Raw genomic sequence first — 23,659 nt, 5'->3', positions numbered from 1 at the left:
TTGTTCCCCCTCCATCATTCACCCCTAATTGACACTCCTCCCTACCCCAAACACTAGTCTACCAAATATCCATTATGAAAAAAATTCTTAAAGGTTTCACAAAAAACACACAAAAAACATGCTATTGACATGTATTTATTCCTTGCATCAAGACAACATTTTATCTTATTGAATGCTCATCTTCACTTCCACTAATATATTTTCCCCCCACTCAAACAGAAGCAACACATCTCTTATTTAAACAAAAACTCACTTCCTGAAGGCATTTTAAGGGCTCCAAAATATACATCTGTAATTTTAAAAAAAGATTCGAAGTACTCCAAACCTACTTATTACAATATTTATCAGAATATGCTGAGCCTCCCCAATAGATTTCTTCTAGTACTAGACATTAGTATATCCAAAGATTTATTATATGAAGCCCCCCTGAAGACACAGCTTTATTCAACATGAATGCTATCCTAAAGTCCCAGGCTTTTGGTTTTTATTTCCCCTAAAGCAACATGCTATTGACAAGTACATTTTGTTGCTATCATGTCTTCATATTCTTTATAAGCAATAGAGCCATCAAGTTCAACAGTCAAGACACTCAAGGGGCTATATTTAGCAGGCACACAGGAAGGCCTTGGGATGGAGGAGTCTAGCTTCTCGTAGATTATGTTTTGCACCATAGTATGGACAGGAGAACCATATCGATGCCCAACAAGCCTGGGACAGTCACCTTTGCAGTATCGAGGATTATATCTATGTGGTGCCACAATCCATTTGTCCCACTTCAGCTGGCTAAAGCTCAATTTAAAGTCATGAAGTTGACACTCATTCTCAGGAAACAGAAACTGCTTGAGATATTCACTCAGATTGTAAGAGACTGGCAATACGGGATGCTTTGCTTTGGGTTCTCCAATTTCTTCATCTCTTCGGTGACGGGAGAATTTCCTATCCTGAGTCAGCTCTTCTTCCTTATGGTAGAAAGACAGATCTCTCTGGTCAGGTGACAACGGGTGCCTTCTTTTGTATCTAAGGGAATTCCATCTATGGTAAGCCTGAGCACTTGTGTCATTCAGATATACTAATAGTGATGGGGCCATTAACATGGCCGTGTCAAATAACTCACCCTGAAATGGATTCTGTTGATTTTTGAGACAAGTGAAATTCAGAGCTATGTGAATATTTCTCTTGTTGGAAGCAACTAGAGGCTGAAGCAAAGTTGTCACATCTATTTCAATCCACTTGTGATTTTTTCTCAATTCAAACTGCAAATTAAAAGTGAAGGACCGGGGAGACCTAAAACAAAATGGGCTAGAACATTCAGGTTCCTTTACAACAAGGTGGCACATACACTTAGGGGTGGAAGAAAAAGAAACTGGATTCTTCAAAGAATATAGCAAAACAGACTTGAGCAAATATTCATGGTCAGTAATACGGTCCAGGTTAAACAGCAAATCCATTGACTGAAGAACTCCTAAGGAAAAAAACAAAAACAAAATCCACCACAGGTGTTTCAATAAGGCAGAGCATTTAGAAATCAAGTCAAACTGACAGCCTAAGAGGAAGAATAACAAAGTTAACACTTCATATACTCTCCTTTTTCCTCCAGGTAAGGGAGGCAGGGTGAAATCAGACACCCTCAAAATGGTCTTATGCAATAGTGACAATGTAAAGATATTTATTAGTTATTTGTTCCCAAAAGACTTGGTAGCCTCTCACCAAGAAAAATCATGATAGCTTTGGTGGTCAATGAGAGCAATCTGACCATTAGACTGTAGAGGTGGAGATTATCTTCACATGGAGGGAAACAAGTAAAGTGGAAGAGGAGCGAACCACATGAGCCCTAAAGTTTCCTTTGACTTTAAAAGTCACATTCTCTGATTCCTATTATTGCTATTGGAATGGATGAGTTTCTTTCCTTTATTTATTTTGTTTTTGTTTTTTAAACCCTTAACTTCTGTGTATTGGCTCCTTGGTGGAAGAGTGGTAAGGGTAGGCAATGGGGGTTAAGTGACTTGCCCAGGGTCACACAGCTGGGAAGTGTCTGAGGCCAGATTTGAACCTAGGACCTCCTGTCTCTGGGCCTGACTCTCAATCCACTGAGCTACCCAACTGCCCCCACTTTCTTTCCTTTAAAAAAAAAAAAAAGCCTATGAGTCTAGTCTATTGTAGCATAAGAATGGGTAAAAGACAGAAATCTTTTGATAGAAAACCAGGTGTTAGTTATTTCTCTATATTTGGTCTTAAAGGAATCAAAATACATACTCTATTATTAAAATGAACAATTAACATCTGAATCAAGCACCTGGATGAAACCATATAATCAATTCCTTTTCCATCTTCCCTTCTAGAATACCTTCCCTCCACCACGGTCATAATTTGAGAGGTTCAGCTCCTACACACCTGTGACTTGGCCCCAAGAGGGCTGCTGGTGCTGGGCACATGGTGTGAAGAGACGAACAGTGTTGTAGAGGTGACTTCTGTCAGACTTGGGAATTCCTTCTTTGGTGGCATATGCTTTATAAAGCCTTTTCATATAATGCAGGGCTCTTGAGTCAGGTGGTAGCCTCGGTGTCCCAGGAAGATGGTGGTTAGTTAAAACCTTGAGGAGTGGTGGCGGGAGACCAGGGCTATTTTCTCTATTTAGAGGTTGATCCCAGGGCTGAGGCTCAACCTCAACAGAGGTTTTCCCACTTGTTAAAGTCCCAGCTTCATCCTCAAGGGCTTGAGACCCAAGGCTAAGGGAGGAAAATATCCAGAGAGAGTAGCAAAAGTAGCAGATAAATCTATTGGTCATTTCCATAGTTTGGGGAGCTTTAACAAGACCCACATCTCCCCTATGCCTGGTTACTCCCTAAAGCAGAGAGAGGTCCTGACGGCTCTCTTAAGTTTAAGGTGGTGGGGAGGGGGCGGGAAGGGGTTGGATGATAAGGGTGCCCAGCTGTGGTGATAATTTTGTCAGCTCTAAAATATCTATTTTGAGAGAAACTCCATTTAAAATCACCCTAGACAATATAAAACATTTGGGAATTTATCGGCCAAGATAAACTTAGAAATTATATAAATACAACTACAAAACACTTTTCACACAAATAAAACTAGATCTAAACAATTGGAAAAACATTAATTGCTCATAGGTAGGACCAGCTAATATAATAAAAATGACAAACCTATCTAAACTAATTTACTTATTCAGTGTCAAATCACCTGTCAAACTACCAAGAAAAACCCTTTTTTTTATAGAATTAGAAAAAAAATTAACAACATTCATCTGGAAGAACAAAAAAATCAAGAATATCAAGGGAACTAATAAAAAATGTGAAGGATAGAATATCTACTTTGGAGGTCTTAGCTAATAACACTTTGCTTACCCAATTTGTCCCACTTGAATGATTTTTTTTTTTATATTTCTCCTTCTTTCTCCTTTCCTCAAACTTGTGAGAAAAAAAAAATTTAGGTGTGCTGTAATTGCCTCCTTGAAAGACTTAAAGATTCTAGAGAATGATCTAATCAGGGGCCCCCTGTTTTACTTTGATATAGATTATTAGGACTCTTAAAGAGCTCTCTGAACTTCCTTTTCCTGAAGAAATGAAAAGCAGTAATTATCTGTGGTGATGATTCTATCTGCTGTAATGTCAATCCTGTCAACATGCTATTTATGGTAGTTTGTGGATTTATATATCTATTCCATAATGCATCCCTCCCATTACTTTGAATTCAGGTCCTTAGAATGACTGGTTTAAAAATAATGTCAATTTAATGACAATTTAATGTCAATATGAAGATTAGAAAAATCACCTCACACTTTGAAAATTCCCCATGAACAAAGAAGGGATTATTTACACCAGTATCCTGCTAAAAAAAAAAAAGAAAAAAAAAAGGCCAAGTCCTATCTCTTGCTTATAAAGGGAGTTGTGTCCTCTTTCTGATTGGCTTGACAGTTTGACTTTTGGACCTCCCTGGACAGTCTCCATTGGTGGATATTTCCGTAGAGATTTTGAGACTTCAATGCCTTCCTCATTACTTCCAGGGGAGATGGATTCTTGCTAGGACTTGGANTTTTTTTTTTTTTTTAATTTTAAACCCTTAACTTCTGTGTATTGACTTATAGGTGGAAGAGTGGTAAGGGTAGGCAATGGGGGTCAAGTGACTTGCCCAGGGTCACACAGCTGGGAAGTGTCTGAGGCAGGATTTGAACCTAGGACCTCCCAGTCTCTAGGCCTGGCTCTCAATCCACTGAGCTATCCAGCTGCCCTCCAGCATATTCTTTTATCAGACACAATGGCCAGACCACCATACTTTAAATGAGTTAAAGTTCAACATGGCTGAGCAGCCCACTCTTAATCTTTCAAATGAATGAAGATCCTATCCCAGTTTGATAGCCCACAGGGAGGGAGAACTTGGAAATAGCCTCAAGTTTGACAGCAGGCTACTTCAGCCGGACCTTGGGAAGCATAAGGGGAAAATGGGTTCACATGATAACACAATTCAATATTATTTTTCCATAGGAGCAAGGAGCAAGCAATTCCCCATCTATGAATAGATTTAATGATACCTCCATTAAGAAACAATGTTATTCTTGGAGAAATGGTCTTATAGTCTTTATTAAAATCCAAATACATGATGGGATAACACAGAATAAAATGGATGATGTTGAAATTTATATGAAATTTAAACATTTTTTGCACAAAAACATCTAATGTAATCAAAATTATTGTCTTCTGGCTGTTAATTATTTCCTAGTTCTCCTGTATATAACTCTTTTGTATATATGTTTGCATGTTGTTTCCCCCAGATTATAAATTCCTTGAGAGTTAAAGACTGTCCTTTGCCTCTTTTGTACTCTCAAAGCTTAGCATAGTTCCTGGTGCTTAAAAAACATTGATTAATTGATAGAACGAAAACAGATAGATGGAAAAATTCCTTAGCAGCAAGTTTCTCAGATAAAAGTCTCATATCTAAGACATATAAGGAATTTATTCAAATTCCTAAGAGCCATTACAATAGCCAAATGGTCAAAGGATACAAACCAGGCAATTTTCAAAGGGAAAAATACAAGCTATCAACAGCCATATGAAAAAAAGCTCTAAATAACTAATTAGAAAAGTGCAAATTAAGGTACCATATCACACCTATCCACATGACAAAGATGATAAAAGAGAAAAATCACAAATGTTGGAGGAGCTGTGGAAAAACAAGTTCACTAATGAGGAAGCTAGGTGGCGCTATATTTCACAGAGAGCTGAGTCTGGAGTCGGGAAGAAAGACAAGTTCAAATTCAACCTCAGACACTTAATAGCTATGTGATCTTGGAACAAATCACTTAGCCTAACCTCTGTTTCCCTCAGTCTCCTCAACTTTAAAAGAGATACAATAATAGCACCTATCTTGAAAGATTTTTGTGAATCTGAAGATAATATTTTTAAAGCACTTACCATTTTGTGTGGCATATGCTATAAATGCACATATATTGTTGGAAGAGCTATGAATTAGTCCAGCCAACTCTATATTCTGGAAAGTAATTTGGAACTATGTCCAGAAATTTGCAAATCTATGCATACTCTTTGCCCAAAAAATTCCACTGCTAGGCTTATACCCCAAGGAAACCAAAGAAATAGAAAAAAGATAAAATTACAAAAATATAAATAGCAGCTTTTTTCATTAATTAAGTGGGAAGAGATGTTCTGTTAGAGAGTAGCTTAACAAATTGGTATATGAATATAATGGAATATCATTGTGATATACTAATAAAATGAACAGTTTCAGAGGAAATGAGGAAGGACTTTATGACCTGATCCAGAGCAAAAAGAGGCATTGGAGAACAACTTATACAATGATAACATCATAGAGAAAACAACTTTAAAAGACTTTAGAATTTCAATCATCAAAATCATAAACCATTAGTCCAAAGGAATGAAAATGAGATATACCATTCATTTCCTAAGAGAGAAACAATGAATTTAAAATGCAGAGAGATATATTTTAAGAATGGCTGATGTGGGAATATGTGTTGCTGGATCATATACTGAGGGATTTTTAAATATATTTGCTCAATTGGAACAGAGGAGATGTGAGAAGAGATTAATTAGCAATACTTCTTACTTAAAAAATTAAAATACACGGAAGATAACAGAAGAAAATTCTGAAGGGAACAGATAAAAATTTTTATTCTTAAAAAAAAAATGAAGTGGATTGTGCTGTAAGAAATGAAGAGTAGGAGATCAGAAAAACTTGGAAAGACTTACTGAAACAGAGTGAAGAAAGCAGAACCAGGAGAACATTATTCAGTGTGACAGCATGTATGATTCTTAGAAGGAAATGTATATTTTATAATCTATAATGTTAAGTTTAAATTCTTTTGAAAATAATTTCAGGATAAGGATTTTGCCATCTCCCCAGAATCCAGACAACGGACCTGTTTGGTGAAGGCACCAAAAAAGATGCCTAAAGACCCTTCACTGAACCATGAAGATCAAAATTGAACTTTGGGGTGCAGTTGATTGAACTATGGGGAGTTAAACAGCTGATTGCAATTTGTTCTAATTGTACACTGTTATACCAATAGGGGACTGCCCCCAAATTGGTTTTTTTGTCAATGCGGCTAGTTTTATCCACTTGTTTATCCATTTCTTTTATCCCCCAAATTCCTAAAATTTAGAAGTTGTCTATGTTTACAGATCCAGCGAAGAAAAAGGGCCAACCTTTTTTTTGCCGGACCTCAGGGGGAAATGTTTGTTTTAAATTCAGGGAAGTGTCTAACAGACTCCCTATGGACATGTGGGGACTTTGAGACTACATTTCCCATGATCCCTATGGGTTTCCGGTTTCCGGTTTAAGGCGTGGGGACGTCCAGCATCCCCACGTATGGGGCAATTTAAATTCCGAGGAAGGCCTAGAGAAAGCCTCTTTTTCTGGGTTTTGCAGAGTGGCTGGCTGGCATACCAGAGGGACAAGATGGGCTCCGGCGGTAAATTTAAACAATAGGCGCCGTCATATATATATTTTACCAACATGGCCATGGCTTTAATTAAAATACTAATTTCTATTATTATATCAGTCTTTATCATTTTTAATCGTAACAAGCAATATAGTAAGATGAACAATTGTGAGTAACCTAGCCATTCTCAGTAATACAATGATCCAAAACAGTCCCAAAGGATTCATGATACAGCACCCTGAGACTTGTAAAGGAACCTCGTGCAGAGGATCAAGCAAGGAGGTCCACCAGGGGGCTTGACCTTGGAAAAAACCAGACCTCAGATCTCAGGAGCCAAAAGACCACGGACAGACCCTGAGCGCGAGGATAAAGCTGAGAAGCTGCTGGGCTAATGATGGCTACCCAGACTCAGGAAGTTCAGAAGAGAAAGATTAACAACAAGAAAAAAAAGTCTTTAACACTCGACAACTTTTACACAGAGAAAATCCAGACAACCGAGCAAACAGAGGAGGAGAACAAACAAGCATCCGGACCCACCTCAAATAAGGAAAACGGGTCACAAGCTATGGAAGAGTTCAAAACTGAGATTTTGAGGAAAATGGAAGAGATCTGGCAAGAAAATAACAGTTTAAAAGGTAGAATCTTGCAATTGGAAAGTGAGGCTCAGAAACCAAAGGATTCATGATAAAAAATGCCATCTGCTTCCAAAGAAAGAACTGATGTCATATAAATTCAAATCAAAGCAAACTTTTTTCACTATTTTTTCTTAAGTTTTTTTTGTTTTTGTTTGTTTCCTTCCACAAAAGGATTGCATGGAAAAATGTTTTATATGATTGCACATATACAATCTATATCAGATTACTTACCATCTCAGGGGGAAGTGGGGAATGGAGGGAGAGAGAATTTGAAAGTCAAAATTATTTTTTAAATGTTGGAAACTCTTTTTATGTATAATTGGGGTAAAATTAAATTTAAAAAAATTTAAGCAAGTGATATGAAATGGAGAGTTATGGTTTCATGTACAATACTTTCTTTGTCTTCTGCTATTTTTTGGTGTTCATAACAATATGAAAGTTAAAAAAAGTTGTTGAACATTTTGGACTTGATGGGTTTCCAAAGGTCCTGAGAGTCACCATACCCTACTTTGCTCACCCATTAGTTACCTGTGAATACTTAGAAGTAGTAATTTTAGAAATCTGGTTTCACAGAATTCCTTGAACCTCAGGATAGTCACTATTTACCACCCCACCACTTCCAACCCTCCAATTCAACTGAATCATGAAGAAGAGGGAGAACAATACAGAGTTGCTACAGTCGATGATGTGACTGATTGTAAAATTATAGTCTTTTGTGGTGCTTAGAAAACCTAGCCTTGTATATGTAGAATATTCTTACACAGAGAAAAAAGGACAGTGTTATATGGGAAGTAAGCATATCACTCAGCAGCTATTAGAATCTTGCTGGGTTCTAGCCCTTTATACCACTTCCTGGTACTCTCCTCACTATGGCCTACTCTTCAACCATCTGCATTTCAGTGGAAATTTGTACTCTACCCTGTGAGTCCCCAAGTGATTGGAGGTGAAGTTTGCTGTGTATCTGCGAGTCACCCAGACACTTCTCAGCCATCTCCTCTCCAACTACTTTTTTCCACCTCTTCCAAAACTTGCATTCCACCATTGGATTCCTCCAATTCTGACGGATGAGCTTTTCCCTTATCTTGAGAGATCCTAAGAGCCCAAGATACTTTGAGGCAGTCTTCTCATCATTCCTTTCCCCTATGAGTTCTCTACCCCACTTTCCAGCATCCTTTAATGAAAGCTCTTTGAGGATAGGAACTATATTGCTTGCTTTTATTTGTATATTCCTTCCCTCTCTCCCCACTTAGGTCATTGCTTAGAACACTGTTGTTAAGACATTTTCAATTGTAGCTGATTCTTCGCAACCCCATTTGGAATTTTCTTGGCAAAGAATCACTGGAGTGGTTTGCCTTTTCCTTCTCCAGCTTGTTTTACAGATGGGAAAACTGAGGCAAACAGGGTTAAGTGACTTGCTCAGGGTCACACAACTAGTAAGTAGCTGAGGTCATGTTTGAACTCTGGTCTTCCTGATTCCAGGCCTAGCATTCTATCTTCCTTGCCCCAGCTGCCCAATTAGAACATAGGGAATGCTCAATACTTCTCTCACTCTCTTTGGGAATGAAGAGGAGAGAAATATTGAAAGAGTTGAATTCATAAAACCTGTCAGCTTATTAGAACATTCTCCTTTCTTTCCTTTCGGACTCAAATGGAATTGCTATTTTCAATATGAAAAGTTTTTTCTCATAGACCTAAAATGAGAGGGAAACTTAGAGGTCATCCAGGCCAACCCTTTTGATCTTAGAGATAAAGAAACTGAGGCTAAGGGAGGTAAAGGAACCTTTCCAGGATCACGCAGCTAATGCTTGAGATAGGAATCAAAGAAAAATCCAAGTCCAGCTTTCTACCCACCTTATACTGCTTCACCCCCAATTTTCCTTTGCTTTGTAGCTATTTCGTATTTATTTCCTTGGGATGAATGTAGGTTCACCCAGAAGCGGGGCAGTGGATAGAACACCGGGTCTAGAGTCAGACCTGACTTCAAATCTAGCCTCTGATACTAGCTGTGCAACCGTGGGCAAATCATTTAAACTTGTTTGCCTCCGTTTCCTCATCTGTAAAATGAGTTGAAGGAGATGAGAAGTCACTCCAGTGTCTGCCCAGAAAATCTCAAACAAGGGCAGAAGTCCGAAATTGTAACGATTGAACAGCAACAAGAAGTTCCTTTGAGGGCAAGGGCTGTTGACTTTTATCGTAGTATCCCTTCCTACTCTTTAGAGCAGTGCCTGACGCATAGCGGGCAATTAATAAATGTCAGATGAATAAATGAAAGAAGGGAGGGAACGAATGAATGCAGTGAGTGAAAGACTTAATGAAGGATACAGAAAAGGCTTATTTATTGCTTGGGTTTAGGGAGGAAGGAGTAGAAATATACATAGAAGGCGGTTCTCCCAGTTATCAGGGAGAAAAAGGGAACCCTGCTCCTCGTGGGCTGCCAGTAGAGCACGTCATTATCCAGATAGATCGCGTCGCCCCAACAGCCTCTCAATCCTGAACGGGTTCCACCTTGAACTCCACGCCCCTCCCTCTCCCCAACGCCAGAGTCTCCACTAGATCTGCGGATTTCTCTCCGTAGATGGGAGACGCTTCTCTTCCCTCGCGAGAACAGCAATATGGTCTCTCCCGGAAGTTGTCTTAGCCGACCTGCTTCCTTGCTCCGGAAATGTAAAACCTTGGGACCCAACCAGCTGTTTGTGGAGGTCGAGGTGACCTGATTACGGTGAGACTGTGGGGGCCACGGAGACTAAGACAGGAGGGTAGGAAGGCCGCTGGCCCCGGAGCAGGGTTTCCTCACCCCGTGGAGCCCCAACAGCCGTATTTTGGACCCTGTGCTCCGTGAGGGGGCCAGCCATCTTTGCGCCCCGAGAGCTCCGCAGCCCCGGCCCACCCCGGTAACCGTGTGTTTTACTCTCCAGGGACCGAGGGCACAGCAAAGATGGGCCGCGAGTTCGGGAACCTAATCCGGGTAAGGCATATCATTTCCTACAGCCTGTCTCCGTTTGAGCAGAGGGCCTTTCCCAGCTACTTCTCGAAGGGTATCCCCAACATGATCCGCCGGACGCAGGACTCCATACTGCGGGTCGCCCCCCGTAAGTGCAGTCCCGGGGCCTTGGGGGCGGAATGACGGGATGACCCTCTCCCCACCCCTCCGTACGTCCAGGGACCAGGCTCCCCGGCAGCCCTTGTCTGTTCCTGCCTGACCTGTCCCGGCTCACCAGGTCTGGCGCCCAGAGCTCCGAGTCCTGGGCAAACCAGGAAGCCTAGAATAAAGTGGCCCCCAGGAAACTGAGGGCCCTGACAAAGGAGGCAGACCCCTGAGGCTAAAATGACGGAGGACCCTTGCTTGGCCTCACAGCTCTGTGCTGTTAAGTGGATGGCATGGTTATTAGCATTATAGAATCCCCTTTTATCTTATATTTCCTTATATTCTATGAAATTCCTTCAGGGAAGGTTTTATATTGGATGTGTAGAAAACTTTGTCACCCAAATTGACCCCTTTAAGGTGGACTGACAGTAATAATGGCCTACTTCTGTATAGGGCTATGTGGTTTACCAAGCACTTTCCTTACAAGCAGCCCAGTGAGGTTGGTAGGAATCCCCATTATACAGATGAGACTCTCTGAGGGGAAATAATTAATGGCAAATCCTGGAGTTGACTACTTAGTCAGAAATAGGAATATGGGAGTAGATGATGGGTTTCTGAAGTGAATTTGTATGAAGACAGGCCTAGGGAAAGTGTTCTTGGTCGTAGCTTAAGACATTGGAGCTTAGTTGCTGCGTATTTGAATTGTTAGTTTATTTTTATTTCATTAAATATTTCCTAATAGCATTAAAATTTTTTTTGAGTTCTAAATTTCCTCCCTTCTGCCCCTCCCCACCTTGAAAAAGCAAGCAGTTCATATATATTATACATTTGAAGTCATGCAAAACATACTTCCATGTTAACCATGTGTCTATTTTAGCTCTCTAAAATGGTTGTAGTATATAATCTTTTTTAATATCTTCTAGGAATATTTGGTGGAGAATATAGGCATAGAAAGGGTCTATCACTCAGTGCTACATTAACAAAGTTATAAAGACCATTAGATAATCTTGTTAGTCCAATAGTCTTTTGTGTGTTCTTACTACTTTTCCTTGGTTTTGGTTCTTAAAGCATTTATAGGCTTTTATCTCCTCTATACCTGGGGAACCCAGGAGTTTGAGAATTCAAAGAAGAAGAAACCAGATGCCTTTGAAGAAGACAAATAAACGACTCAGTGAGAAGTACAACGGTCTTGGTTCCCTGGTGGTCAGCTCTGTCGCTTGGGACATCCACAGAAGAAAAGCATATAAGGATATTTTGAAGATGTAATAAACTTAACATTTCATGAATTGTAATACAGACTTTTCATTTTAGTTTTCTATTTTATTACATTAGGTAATATATTCCAGAACCCTTACCTGGCAGGTCCTTCATCAGACATTGTCTTCCCTTGTAAGTAACCATTCATTGGACAACATAAATTGCCTACTACATGTCAGGCACTGTGCTGGGTTCAGGGGATACAAAAACAAAATAGGCCTTGCCCTCAAGGAACTTATATTCCAATGGGGGAAATTAGATACAAAATATCCACCAAATAACTTCTGAATGTAGGTATCAGCAACTGAAGGTGATGCTTGGGAAAGATCTAGAAGCAGAATTGGACAACAAGGGCACTGATTTAGGAGGGTTAGGGAGAAGGAAGAGTCAAGGATGATGCCATTGTTGGGGGCAGCTAAGTGGCTCAGGGGTTGGAAAGCCAAGCCTGGAGACAGAAGGTCCTGGGTTGAATTCTGGTCTTACATACTTTCTAGCTGTGTGAGCCTGGGCAAGTTACCTAACCCCTATTGCTCTTCTGCCTTGGAACCAATTTTTTTCCCCTTTTAAATGAAGACTTTAATTTTGCCAATTACACATAATAAATTTCCATATAAGCTTTTAAGTTATATGATCCAAATTCTCTTCCTTTCTCCTTTCTCCCCCCCCCCCCCCCCAGAGCTGGTCTTAGTATTGATTTTAAGATGGAAGATAAGGGTTAAAAAAGAAATGATTCCCTCATTGTGAACTTTATTAACTGAAAGGTTAGTGATGCTCTCTACATAAAATAAGGAAGTGGAGTAAGATTTTGTAAGTACATTTTGTTTTAGAAGTATTAAATTTGAGATTGTCCAACAGGAGAAATGAAGATTGAATGTGTAAATGTGAAAGTCATCTACATCAAGATGATAAATTTATAGGAACTGCTGAGATTGCCAAGTGAAAGTGTAGAAAGGGAAGAAAAGAAGGCCCACCACAGTGCCTTGGTACACCCATGATTGGAGGCAGGATAGAAATAAGAGAGAATAGTCAGGCAGATGGGAAAGAGCAGATCATGAAAGTAGAGGGAAGAAAAATTGGTCAGCAGAGTCAGCTGCAGAGAAATCAAAAGGATAAGAACTGAGAAAAGGCCTCTGGTTCTATTTATTTTTTGTTTATTTTTAAGCCCTTACCTTCTGTCTTGGAGTCTATACTGTGTTTTTTTTGGCCTGGCTCTCATTCCACTGAGCTACCCAGCATCCCCCAGGCCTCTAGTTTTATAAGTGGAAATCATTCATAACCTTAGAGAAAACAGCTCCAGGCAAGTAGCAAGGTTGAAAATTAGCTTGCCAGAGCTTTGGGGCAATGAGTTGCCAGAGGGAAATAAGTAGAAAATGGTGGGTGGCATAAGACTCAGAACACCCATTGTGGGAAATGGGATAGAATTAATTTGGGAATGTAAGGATTACCACGCAAAAGCCAGTGTTGAGTTGAAAAGAGACAAAAATTTGTAGTAGTCAGTCAAATGACCTTTTCCAGCAACATTTAGTGGGAATCAAAAGAATATTGTATGGGGACATCTAGGTGATTCAATGGATAGAAAGCTAGGCTTAGAGACAGGAGGTCCTGGGTTTAAACGGACCTCAGATACTTCCTAGCTGTGTCACTTAACCCCAATTGCCTAGCCCTTACTGCTCGTCTGGCTTGGAATTTAATATCTAGTATTGATTCTAAGACAGAAGGTAAGGGTTTTTTAAAAAAACATTTCAAAATACCAAAGTTTGGGAGAAGGGCAGATTTGTGGAGTTGGTAAGTACAATTTTAGACATGCTGAATATCTGAGATAACCAAGAGGCAACTGGAAATGTAGGGCTGGTGCTCTTAGGAGTTTGGAGGTGGACATACAGATCTGAGAGTCTTCTGAAAAGTGATGGTCATAGGAATGAATGAGATTCCTGAAGGAGAGAATGTAGAAAGGAAGAGAGCTAAGGAGAAATTTTTATTTTCTTTCCTAGGATCCTAGGAAGGAAGGAAAGAGAAGGATGACATATGAAAATGAAAACAGTCAAGAAAGTAGTTCTTTGGGATGAGAGAAAGCATTTTTGAGGGCTGAGAGGGAGGGATGGAAGATGCATGGGAATGAAGGGATTACTGACAGAGGAAGGTCATGTCAGGGGCTAGAATTAGATGGCATTGGGTATGGATAATGAGATAAGATTTAGCAATGTGATTAGTGAAATATGAAATAACTGAGGAAATAGGGTTGAGTTTCCAAGCATATCACTTTATTTTGCATGCCAATTGTATAACAAATCAGGACCAGGCCTCAACTTGACACTGGACCCCAAAATACAGGGGAGAAAACAATTTATAAGCCAGACTATAAGATTAGGTAATCTGATTTCTAATTGGAGAAAAGATTAGGGGTTTTCCAAGATGGGAGAGGAAGAGTAAACAAGTGCAAGTCCCTGAAACTTTAAAAAGAAGTCGCCTGCTCACCTTCAAGTATCTGTTTTCAGATAAAGGAAAAAAACAGTAACTATTATGGGGCCATTTTTCAGATAAGGCACATGGTTTGCCTGAGATGTTTAATTGTGAAAAAACTCCTTGCATTAGTATTCAGATCTGACTTTGTTTCTGGTCAATATAGCCTAGGTCCTTATACTTAAGAGTCTTTTTTTTTTTAAACCCTTACCTTCTGTGTTAAAATCAATATTGTGTATTGGTTCTAAGGCAGAAGAGTGGTAAGGGCTGGGCAATGGGGGTCAATGACTTGCTCAAGGTCACCCAGCTAGGAAGGGTCTGAGGCTACTTAAGAGTCTTTAAGCAGCAGGCAGAGGTGATCCAGCTCCCCAGTCAGGCAGGATTAAGCTCAAACAGTGCAATAAAGCTTTCTCACAACTCCCATAACTATACAGAAAAGGAACTGGGTTAAAATCCAGAATTGTCACCAGATGGCATCGATATGGTTCACTCAAGTCACACAATTCCTTCACCTAGAAAGAATACATCTTTTTCTGGTGGAAAGCACAGAGGACAGGGTGGGTGAAAGAAAGTTAAGAGGAGAGAAAAAAGAGTTGAGTAATCTCACAGACATAGGCTTGTCCTCATTAAATCTAAAAGTAATTGCTATTTTACCACTCAGAGGTACCAGGTCTGTCCACCTAAATGTCATAATCTGGACAAGATGTTTTTCATCTTTTTTTTTTCCCCCAATTTGGACAGACTGATTTCTTTTATATTACTGTGGTGGCTATTTACATCCTGACCTAAGAATTTCCCTTTAAAAAGCAAAAGCCATATTAAATGCTATACAGACTCAATAACTTCAAAGTATTTTTCTCTCTCAGATAATCATGGATGTCTTAGAACCATAAATTTAGAGCTAGAAGATCCAACCTTTTTTTTTTTTAAACCCTTACTTTTTTTTTTCTGGGTGGTATTAAATATTTATTTTACTTTTTCCTCCAATTACATGTAAAAACAGCTTCAACATTTTTTTGGGTGTCCAAATATTTTTTTATTAAGTTTATTTATTAAATTAATTAATTTAGAATATTTTTCCATGGTTACATGATTCATGTTCTTCACCTCCCCTCCTCCCACTCCCCTCACACAGTCAATGAGCAATTCTACTGGGTAAACTCTTACTTCTTATCTTAGAATCAATACTGTGTATTGGTTCCAAGGCAGAAGAGTGATTAAAGGCTAGGCTTTGGAGGTTAAGTGACTAGCCCAGGGTCACACAGCTCGGAAGTATCTGAGGCCAGATTTGAACCCAGGATCTCCCGTCTCTAGGCCTGGCTTTAAATTCACTAGTCCAACTTTCTTATTTTACAGGTATAGTGACTAAATCAAGATGACTTGCCCAGTCACACAGGTAGTGGCAGTGGCAGGATTTAAATCCATATATTTGCATATTTGGATGCCAAATCTAGTTGTGTTTTCTCTTCTTTATAGTTTTTCTTAAAGAATCTAGGATCACAGAAGCCAAAGAGGCTTTAGAAGTGCTCTAGCCTAACAAACCAGCCCTCACTTCCACTGACAAAGTTCACTGCCTTCCAAGGAAGTCCATTCCATTTTGAAATAACTGATTGGCAGGAAGAAGGAAAAGTTTAAATTTGTCTGCTGGAATTTGGAATTTGGGTTCCACCTGGCAGTGAAGCCCAGCCCCGTTTGTCTCTTCAGCCATTGTTGCCTGCACTAGGCTGCCTTGTCTGGTCACTGCTGGGAAAAGTTCTCCAAGAACAATTTCTTTCAAGGAACCTTCTCAAATGAATCAACTCAGCTCCGCATCCACCTGGAGGGGAGGGGGCCTCCTTCTGCCATTCCCATTCTGCCTTCTGGGCAGAATAATTCCAATCTCTCTCTTATTGGATATCACTTCAGTAAACAATAAGTGTTAGCCTCTGTGCTGAAAGCTAGGGATTCATGTGATGTTCCATGCAATGAAATGGAAAACAGAGAGCTACCTGGAAAATTCTGAGCCCTCTATGAAAGAAGGCTTGGAGAGGAGTTTATTACTCCTTCTAGTCTGCCACATCAGAGGAGAAGCCCAGGAAGGAGTTTAGAAGGTGTTCAGTATCAAACAGAGTCAATCAGCCTGCAATGAGATGTCAGATCTTATCCTTGATCCAATAATGATTTCTAAAGTCTTCTCTGATTGAAGACAGCTGTGTCCTCCCTTTAATCTGCCAGGTTAAATACTCTCACTTCCTCTGGTTGGGCCTCCTAAAATGCAATTTCCATCTTAGTCACCATTCTAATGCCTTATCTATTTCAATGAGATTTTGCTCTATTGATTTTAATAACCTTAAGATGTTTTCTGCCCCTGGGGGGGGGGAACCTCCAAAACAGTACAGATATTTGTCTAATTATTTAAACTGGAAAACCAAAGAAGTTGAAAAACACATTGCCCAAATTATTGGCGCTGTGCTAATGAATCAATATGCGTTATCTTAGACAGGTGCTGCACACAGAATAGTAGGTGGAAGAATTTGATAGGAAGTGATAAAATAGGAGAACATGGAATGCTTTCAGCCATCCCAAACTGTAGCCACAAAAACCCCATCATGGCACAGACTTTAGTCAGGGACCTGAATTCAAATCCCACCTCTGACACTTATCTACCCACCTTGGGCTAATTTTAATCTGCCTCCTTCAGGTTCCTCATCTGTAAAATGAGTGTTTTGGTACAGATGGCCTATGAGGTCTTTCTTATATTCCCACAGGGAAATGGGCAATGGCACCATAACCAAGGACCAGGCTGAAGCTAGCAAGATTTGGGTCAGACTAACCCAGGGGCCTAGAACTGAATCCAGTCAGGGGCCTTTGATAGGGAACTGAGAAGGGCTCCCTAATGTAGCACAAGGAAGCATGCCAGTGCCATGCCACACCTCTGTGGAAGCCCCAGGAAAACAGCTTAGATCACAGGTGGGGACACCCGGGGTCTGAAGCCCAAGGCAAAGTCTGGATGACACAGACCTCACACAATGTTGAGGGTGCCTGACTCCACAGGAGGCCAGAATGAGTTATTAAATTCTCAGTGTGAGAATTCAGAGCTTTAGAAATTGGCAATAGGTGGCACAGCAGATAGAGCGTCAGGCCTGGAGTTGGGAGGACCGGGGTTCAAATGTGACCTAAGACATTTTCTAGCTGTATCCCAGAGCAAATCACTTAACACTGATTGCTGCTCTTTTGTCTTAGACTTGCTATGAAGAGAGAAGGTAAAGGATAAAGAAAGAGAGAGAGATTGAGGGAGAGAGGCAGAAAGAGACAGAGAGGAGGAGAAAACGAGAGGGAGGAAGGAAGGGAGAGAAAGAACAAAGGAAGAAAGAAGGAAAGAAAGGAAGGAAGGGAGGAAGAAAAAGAAAAGGAGAGAGAGAAGGAAAGAAAAATGCTGCAAGTCAGAATTCTCTTGTTTTCTAGATTTAAACTTATTCAAAAGTTAAATTAAACTTATAAGTGTCTTTTGCATACATAGCGCTTACGCCTGCCTCCCTTCCCCCAAAAAGAGCTAGTTGTTAAACATGTACGGAGACAGCTAGGTGGTGCAGTGGATAGAGAGCTGACCCTGGAGTCAAATTATTTTGACTGACCCCGAGTTCAAATTTTTTTCTCAAGTCATTTAGTCTATTTTTGCCTTATTTTTTTTACCTGTGAAATGGGAATGATAATAATAGCTCCTACATCCTCAGGTTACTGTAAGCATAAAATGAGACTTTGTAATGTTCTTTACAAGGCTTTCAGTAGTATATAAATGCTAGCTATTACTATTATTAGCACACTGTCAATTGAAGACATCATACAAATGCCATCCAGTTTCATCTCATTCTATTTAAGAATTCAATGAATTAGGCATGTAGCTAAGAAAACCAGAAAAAGCACCAAATCAAAAAGACCCAACCAAATGAAAATGAAAATTTAGACAATGTAATGAGTTAAGCAAATTGAAAATTACTAAATATAATAGTTTTTTTAGGGAAAAGATAAGTAGAATAAATCATAGCAGACTTGACTTAAAAAGAAAAGTAAGGGGCAGCTGGGTGACTCAGTGGATTAAGAGTCGGGCCTAGAGACGGGAGGTCCTCAGTTCAAATCCAGCCACAGCCACTTCCCAGCTGTGTGACCCTGGGCAAGTCACTTGACCCCCATTGCCCACCCTTACCACTCTTCCACCAAGGAGCCAATATACAGAAGTTAAGGTTTAAAAAAAAAAAGCAAATCAATAATGTGGAAAAATCAAAAAAGAGAATTCATAATAGGTAAAGAGAAAATAAAGGAAATTATTAGAAATTACCCAATAATATGTAAAAATGAACTAATAACTAATAGACTGTTTATAAAAACCCAGATTATTGAACAAGAAATAGGAACATCATACAATCCAGTGTCAGAAGAAGAAAATGAACAAGACATTAATGAACTCCCAAGGAAAAAAGTCCCAGGACCAAGTGGATTTATAAGGAATTTTATCAAATATTCAAAAATAACTAATATTCATAAATTATTTTGAAAAATAAAGAAGTTATCCTATCAAATTCTTTTTAGGGAAGAAATATGGTCCTGATACTTAAACCAGAAAAAGATATATCATAGAAAACATATTATAGGCCAATATTTCTAATGAATATTGAGGCAAAAAATATTGAATAAAATATTAGCAAAGAAACTATAGCAACATATTAAAAAGGTGATCCATTAAAATGCCTGGAATATAGGGATGGTTCAATATTAGTAAAATATTAATAAAAATAATTTCATTATATCAATAAATAGAAAAAAGCTTTAAAAAATGTGATTAAAAAATACCAAAAAGCATAGGAATAAAAGTGTCCTTCCTTAAAATGGTAAACAGTATTAAACACTAAGAATTAGCATTATCCTTAATTGTAAAACTTTCTGTACTAATCTATACTAATATTATTATCAGCATTATTATTGAATTGTACTTCTATAAATGCTAGCTGTAAATTAAAATTAAAATTAAAATTAAAATTAAAAGAAATTTACAGAATACACAGAAAAGAAAAAAAATAATTTTTCAAGTAGCAGAATACAAAATTAACCTATAAAATCAATAGCCTTTCTGTATATTATTATTTCAATTACAATTATGTTTATATTAATTAATTAGATTTATTAAAATACACTATTAAAGAAATCTAGCAGGAAGATATGGGAAACGAAATCTCATTCAAAATAACTATAGGATTTATAAACTATCTGGGGTCCACCTAGCATGGCAACCCTAGAACTTATTTTAATACCACTCCAAAAAACTTTTTTAAGAAATGAAAACAAAAAATTGGAGAGAAATTAATTACTTGTGATTAGCCCATGCCAGCATAATAACTATGGCATGTTACCTAAATTAATTTACTTATTTCAGTGCCAAATAATCAAATTACCAAGGAGTTATTTTATAGATATAGATTTTTTTTAAGTAAAAAAATTTATCTGGAGGAACAAAAATTCATGAATTGTAATTGAAAAAGGAAATATTAGAAACAAGTAAAAAATGAAGGGAGGCTAACAGTAACAATCTTAAATGACACTATAATGGAGTAATTATTAAAAATAATTTGGTACTGGTTAAAAGATTAGAAAAGTTGGTGAACTGAATACTTTGGATAAACAAGCCCTAGAGGCAATTGGGCATAGTAGTATAGCATTAGATCAACCCAAGGATATTCATTCTTGAGGGAAGGGTTCTCTGTTTGTTAAAGATTACTGGGAAAACCAAAGGTAATCTGATGAATATTAGGTTTAGACAACCACTTTATACCTTATTCTACAATGACCTAAAAATGGACATATGACCTAAGGATAAAAAATAAATCATTTAAAAATTGGAGGACAAAGAAAGGAAATGTTATTCATGCTAAAGGGGAAAAATCTATACAAGGATATATCTATACAAGGGATAGAAGTGGTCATAAAAGAGAAAATGAACAATTTTGATTGCATGAAAGGCTTTTCTGCAAGAAAAATAAATGCTGTTTGAAGCAGAAGGGAAACAATTTGGGAAAACAAAATCAAATTATTATATTAAATACCTAATATCTACTACATAATAAAATTTGATACAAATAAGAACTATACCCCAATAGATAAGTGATTAAAGGATAAGAACAGGCTGTTCTCAGAGAAAGGCAATCTACCAACAACCACGTGGGAAAAAAATGCTTATTACCAATAATTAGAAAAATGCAACTCAAAACTCAGAAGTTTTGCTTTATACTCATCATTTTAGTAAAGATGACAGAAAAAGAAATAATAATTGTCAGAGAGGTAGTAGGCAAAGCACACTTCTATGCTCTTGGTGGAGCAGTCAATTGGTTCAACTGTTGTGTAAAAAAAAAAAAAATTGAAATCTATCCAACAAGTCACTAAACAGAACATAACCTTTGACACAGCAATCCTATTCTTAGATATGTAAACTGAGGAGGTCAGAGAAAGAGGGAAAGGATTTATTTGTACAAGAATATTTATAGCAGCATTTTTTAGTGAAGAGTTGAGGGGCAGCGAGGTGGTGCACTGAATTGAGTAGAAGGAGTGGAGTCAGAAAGACTTGAGTTCAAAACCAGACTTAGATGCTTAATGTCTGTGTGGGCAAATCACTTAACCCTGCTGGTCTCAGTTTCCTCATCTATAAAATAGGCTGAAAAAGGAAAGAGCAAATATTTTTGCCAAGAAAACCCCAAAAGGGTTACAATGAATCAGACACACCTGAAATGGCTGAACAACAACAAATATCAGATATGTATGTGTTTATACATATATATATATATATAAATAACCAACACATTGACTTGGTAAAAGTTAATATTATATATATATATATACACATATATATATATACATATATAAAATATAATAATCAACATATTGAGTATGGTTAATTTTCTTTCTTTTTTTTTTTTTTTTTTAAAGCCCTTACCTTCTGTCTTGGAGTCAATACTGTTTGACTCCAAGACAGAAGAGTGGTAAGGGCTAGGCAATGGGGGTCAAGTGACTTGCCCAGGGTCACACAGCTGGGAAGTGTCTGAGGTCAGATTTGAACCTAGGACCTCCCTTCTCTAAGCCTGGCTCTCAATCCACTGAGATACCCAGCTGCCCCCCTGGTTAATTTTCTTACATGGTCCTCTTTCCTATTCTTAGTGTGTCCTAAGTTGTTTTTGATTTTTGATGATTGATGAAAATATTTTAAAAGTTACCAACAATAGCTTATCTTTAAGAAGGAACAAAAAACCTTATCCAGCACTGAAGTGTTTCACCATTTTTGTGTCATGGACTTCTTCGGCAGTCTGATGAAGCTTAGCCCCTTCTATCACTCTTATCAGAATATTGTTTTTAAGGGGCAGCCAAGTAGCTCAGTGGATTGAGAGCCAGGCCTAGAGACGGGAGGTCCTGGATTCAAATCCGGCCTCAGACACTTCCCAGCTGTGTGATCCTGGGCAAGTCACTTGACCCCCATTGCCTACCCTTACCACTCTTCTGCCTTGGAGCCAATACTGTTATTGACTCCAAGATGGAAGGTAAGGGTTTAAAAAAAAAAAAGAATACTGTTTTTAAATACATAAAAAACACAGAATTACAAAATAAAACAATTATATTGAAATAATTATCAAAATATTAAAAACAACAACAACAAATTCATGGACCCTGGTTAAGAACCCTTTTTCAAAGACAAGTAATGAATAATCCAAAAATTAGGTGAGGAGGTAGTTGATACATCAAAAGGTGCAGAGGGATAAAGTAGTTTTCAGTTGTTTTCAGACTCAACATGACTACATTTGGAACTTTTTTGGCAAAGATACTGGAGTAGTTTGCCATTTCCTTCTCCTTTCCTTTTCCTGTTGCAGATGAGGAAATTGAGGCAGAATTAAGTGAGTGACTTGTCCAGGGTCACACAGCTAGCAAGTGTCTGAGACCAGATTTGAACTCATGAAGATGAGTCTTCCAGACTCCGGGTCTGGCACTTTAGCCATTGCATCACCTAGCAGCCTTCATCGACCTTTAATTTAGCAAGAGTCTACTGTGGCTCTTATCTTACACATCAGAAATCTTAGACTTTCTCTTAGAAAGCCTAAGACTCAGATCTCAGTGATCTGGTTATTGTGATGCCAGATCTTTGCAGTTAGTTCACAGTGATTCTTCTAATTCAGGGTGGTGACAATGAATCAAAGTAGCACCAGAAATATCAGGGGGCACAGCATAGGTGATGACTCCTCCAGGCAGTCCCCAATTCTTCTCCACATATGACAACAATATTAGATTATGAGTCGTCTCCCATTATCTCTGAGTTCCTGGAGGGAAGGAATTGTCTTTTGTTTTCTTTTATATCCCCAGCACCTCTCATAGTGCTTGGCACATAGTAGGTACTTAATAAACAGTGATTAACAATGATCAGGAGCAGCATCAGAACTCCAGCATAGTCTTCTAGGCAAGCATTCACTTCTGGCATAATTCATTTTTTTTTTTTAAATGGTGTGAATGTCCTTTATTTTGTGCATTAGGAAACACTGATCCATGAATTACAGTCATTCTCCAAATCCCTCTAGTGTCTCCCCACTGTTGATTATCTCCATTCTCTCCTATCCATATCTTGTTTGTTCATAATTGTTTGCATGTTGTCTCTCTCATTAGACCTGTCTTTTCCCATTCTTTGTGCCCCCAGCTCTCAGCATAGTGCCTGCCTAGCACATGGTAGATGCTTAATAAATGATTGTTAATTGACTGACCAACAATATGATGGTATTTTCCCAATATTTACAAAGCTCGCTGGTAAAAGAAAATTATTTGTTTCCTCTTTAGGTGCCCTACTCTGTTGTGATTGACATCTATGTTGTAATCATACTTTATATGTTAATGCCACTCATACTTGATTCAAGTTTAACACCAGTAAGACCATTGACCCTCCAAAGACAAAGGGTCCTATTGTCCTCTGGATGCATGGTCTTTACTAGGAATTTCCTAAATGCCATATTACCCTACATCTGGGATAGATATAAGAGCCAAAGGTATTGTCAACAATTTCTTAATAACCTTCTGTGGGCTGGGCAGTATACTAGGTTATGGTGATACAAAGGAGAGCCCCCTCCACCAAAAAAAGAAAAATAGGAAAAATGGTATCCCTCTCGAGGAGTTCACACTCCAATGGAAGCTATCATAAGCAAAGAGCAATGAGCAAACAAGATATTAGAGGGAACAGATTGGTCAGTAGTAACAAAGGGAAGGGACTAGTATTAAGGGAGATGGGGAAAAGACTTCTTGTAG

General features: G+C 38.6%; 2 protein-coding genes across 2 annotated transcripts; one reads left to right on the top strand and one right to left on the bottom strand.

The window, feature by feature from the left end:
• Nucleotides 1-506: 506 nt before the first annotated feature.
• GDF9 (growth differentiation factor 9) lies at nt 507-2,539 on the bottom strand. Its single transcript, XM_044661902.1, has 2 exons — nt 2,392-2,539; nt 507-1,462 (listed from the first exon to the last, which is right to left on the bottom strand). Exons 1-2 carry the CDS (start codon nt 2,522-2,524, stop codon nt 507-509), a joined length of 1,089 nt encoding a protein of 362 aa, XP_044517837.1. The 5' UTR covers nt 2,525-2,539.
• Nucleotides 2,540-10,173: 7,634 nt separating this feature from the next.
• On the top strand, nt 10,174-11,937 carry LOC123235701 (cytochrome b-c1 complex subunit 8). The gene is made up of 3 exons (XM_044661901.1): nt 10,174-10,279; nt 10,476-10,649; nt 11,714-11,937. The coding sequence occupies exons 2-3, from the start codon at nt 10,496-10,498 to the stop codon at nt 11,806-11,808; spliced, it is 249 nt and encodes an 82-aa protein (XP_044517836.1). The 5' UTR covers nt 10,174-10,279; nt 10,476-10,495; the 3' UTR covers nt 11,809-11,937.
• The last annotated feature ends 11,722 nt before the right edge of the window (nt 11,938-23,659 follow it).

The sequence above is a fragment of the Gracilinanus agilis genome, chromosome 2 (genome assembly GCF_016433145.1).
Source record: "Gracilinanus agilis isolate LMUSP501 chromosome 2, AgileGrace, whole genome shotgun sequence".
NCBI lineage: Eukaryota > Metazoa > Chordata > Mammalia > Didelphimorphia > Didelphidae > Gracilinanus > Gracilinanus agilis.
This window is presented reverse-complemented; position numbering and strand designations above follow the sequence as displayed.

Coding starts and splice junctions, on each gene's coding strand:
- LOC123235701 (XM_044661901.1), top strand. CDS start 10,496: ATGGGCCGCGAGTTCGGGAACCTAATCCGGGTAAGGCATATCATTTCC. Junction 10,650..11,713: donor CATACTGCGGGTCGCCCCCC/GTAAGTGCAGTC, acceptor TGGTTCTTAAAG/CATTTATAGGCTTTTATCTC.
- GDF9 (XM_044661902.1), bottom strand. CDS start 2,524: ATGAAAAGGCTTTATAAAGCATATGCCACCAAAGAAGGAATTCCCAAG. Junction 1,463..2,391: donor CTCTTGGGGCCAAGTCACAG/GTGTGTAGGAGC, acceptor TTTTTTCCTTAG/GAGTTCTTCAGTCAATGGAT.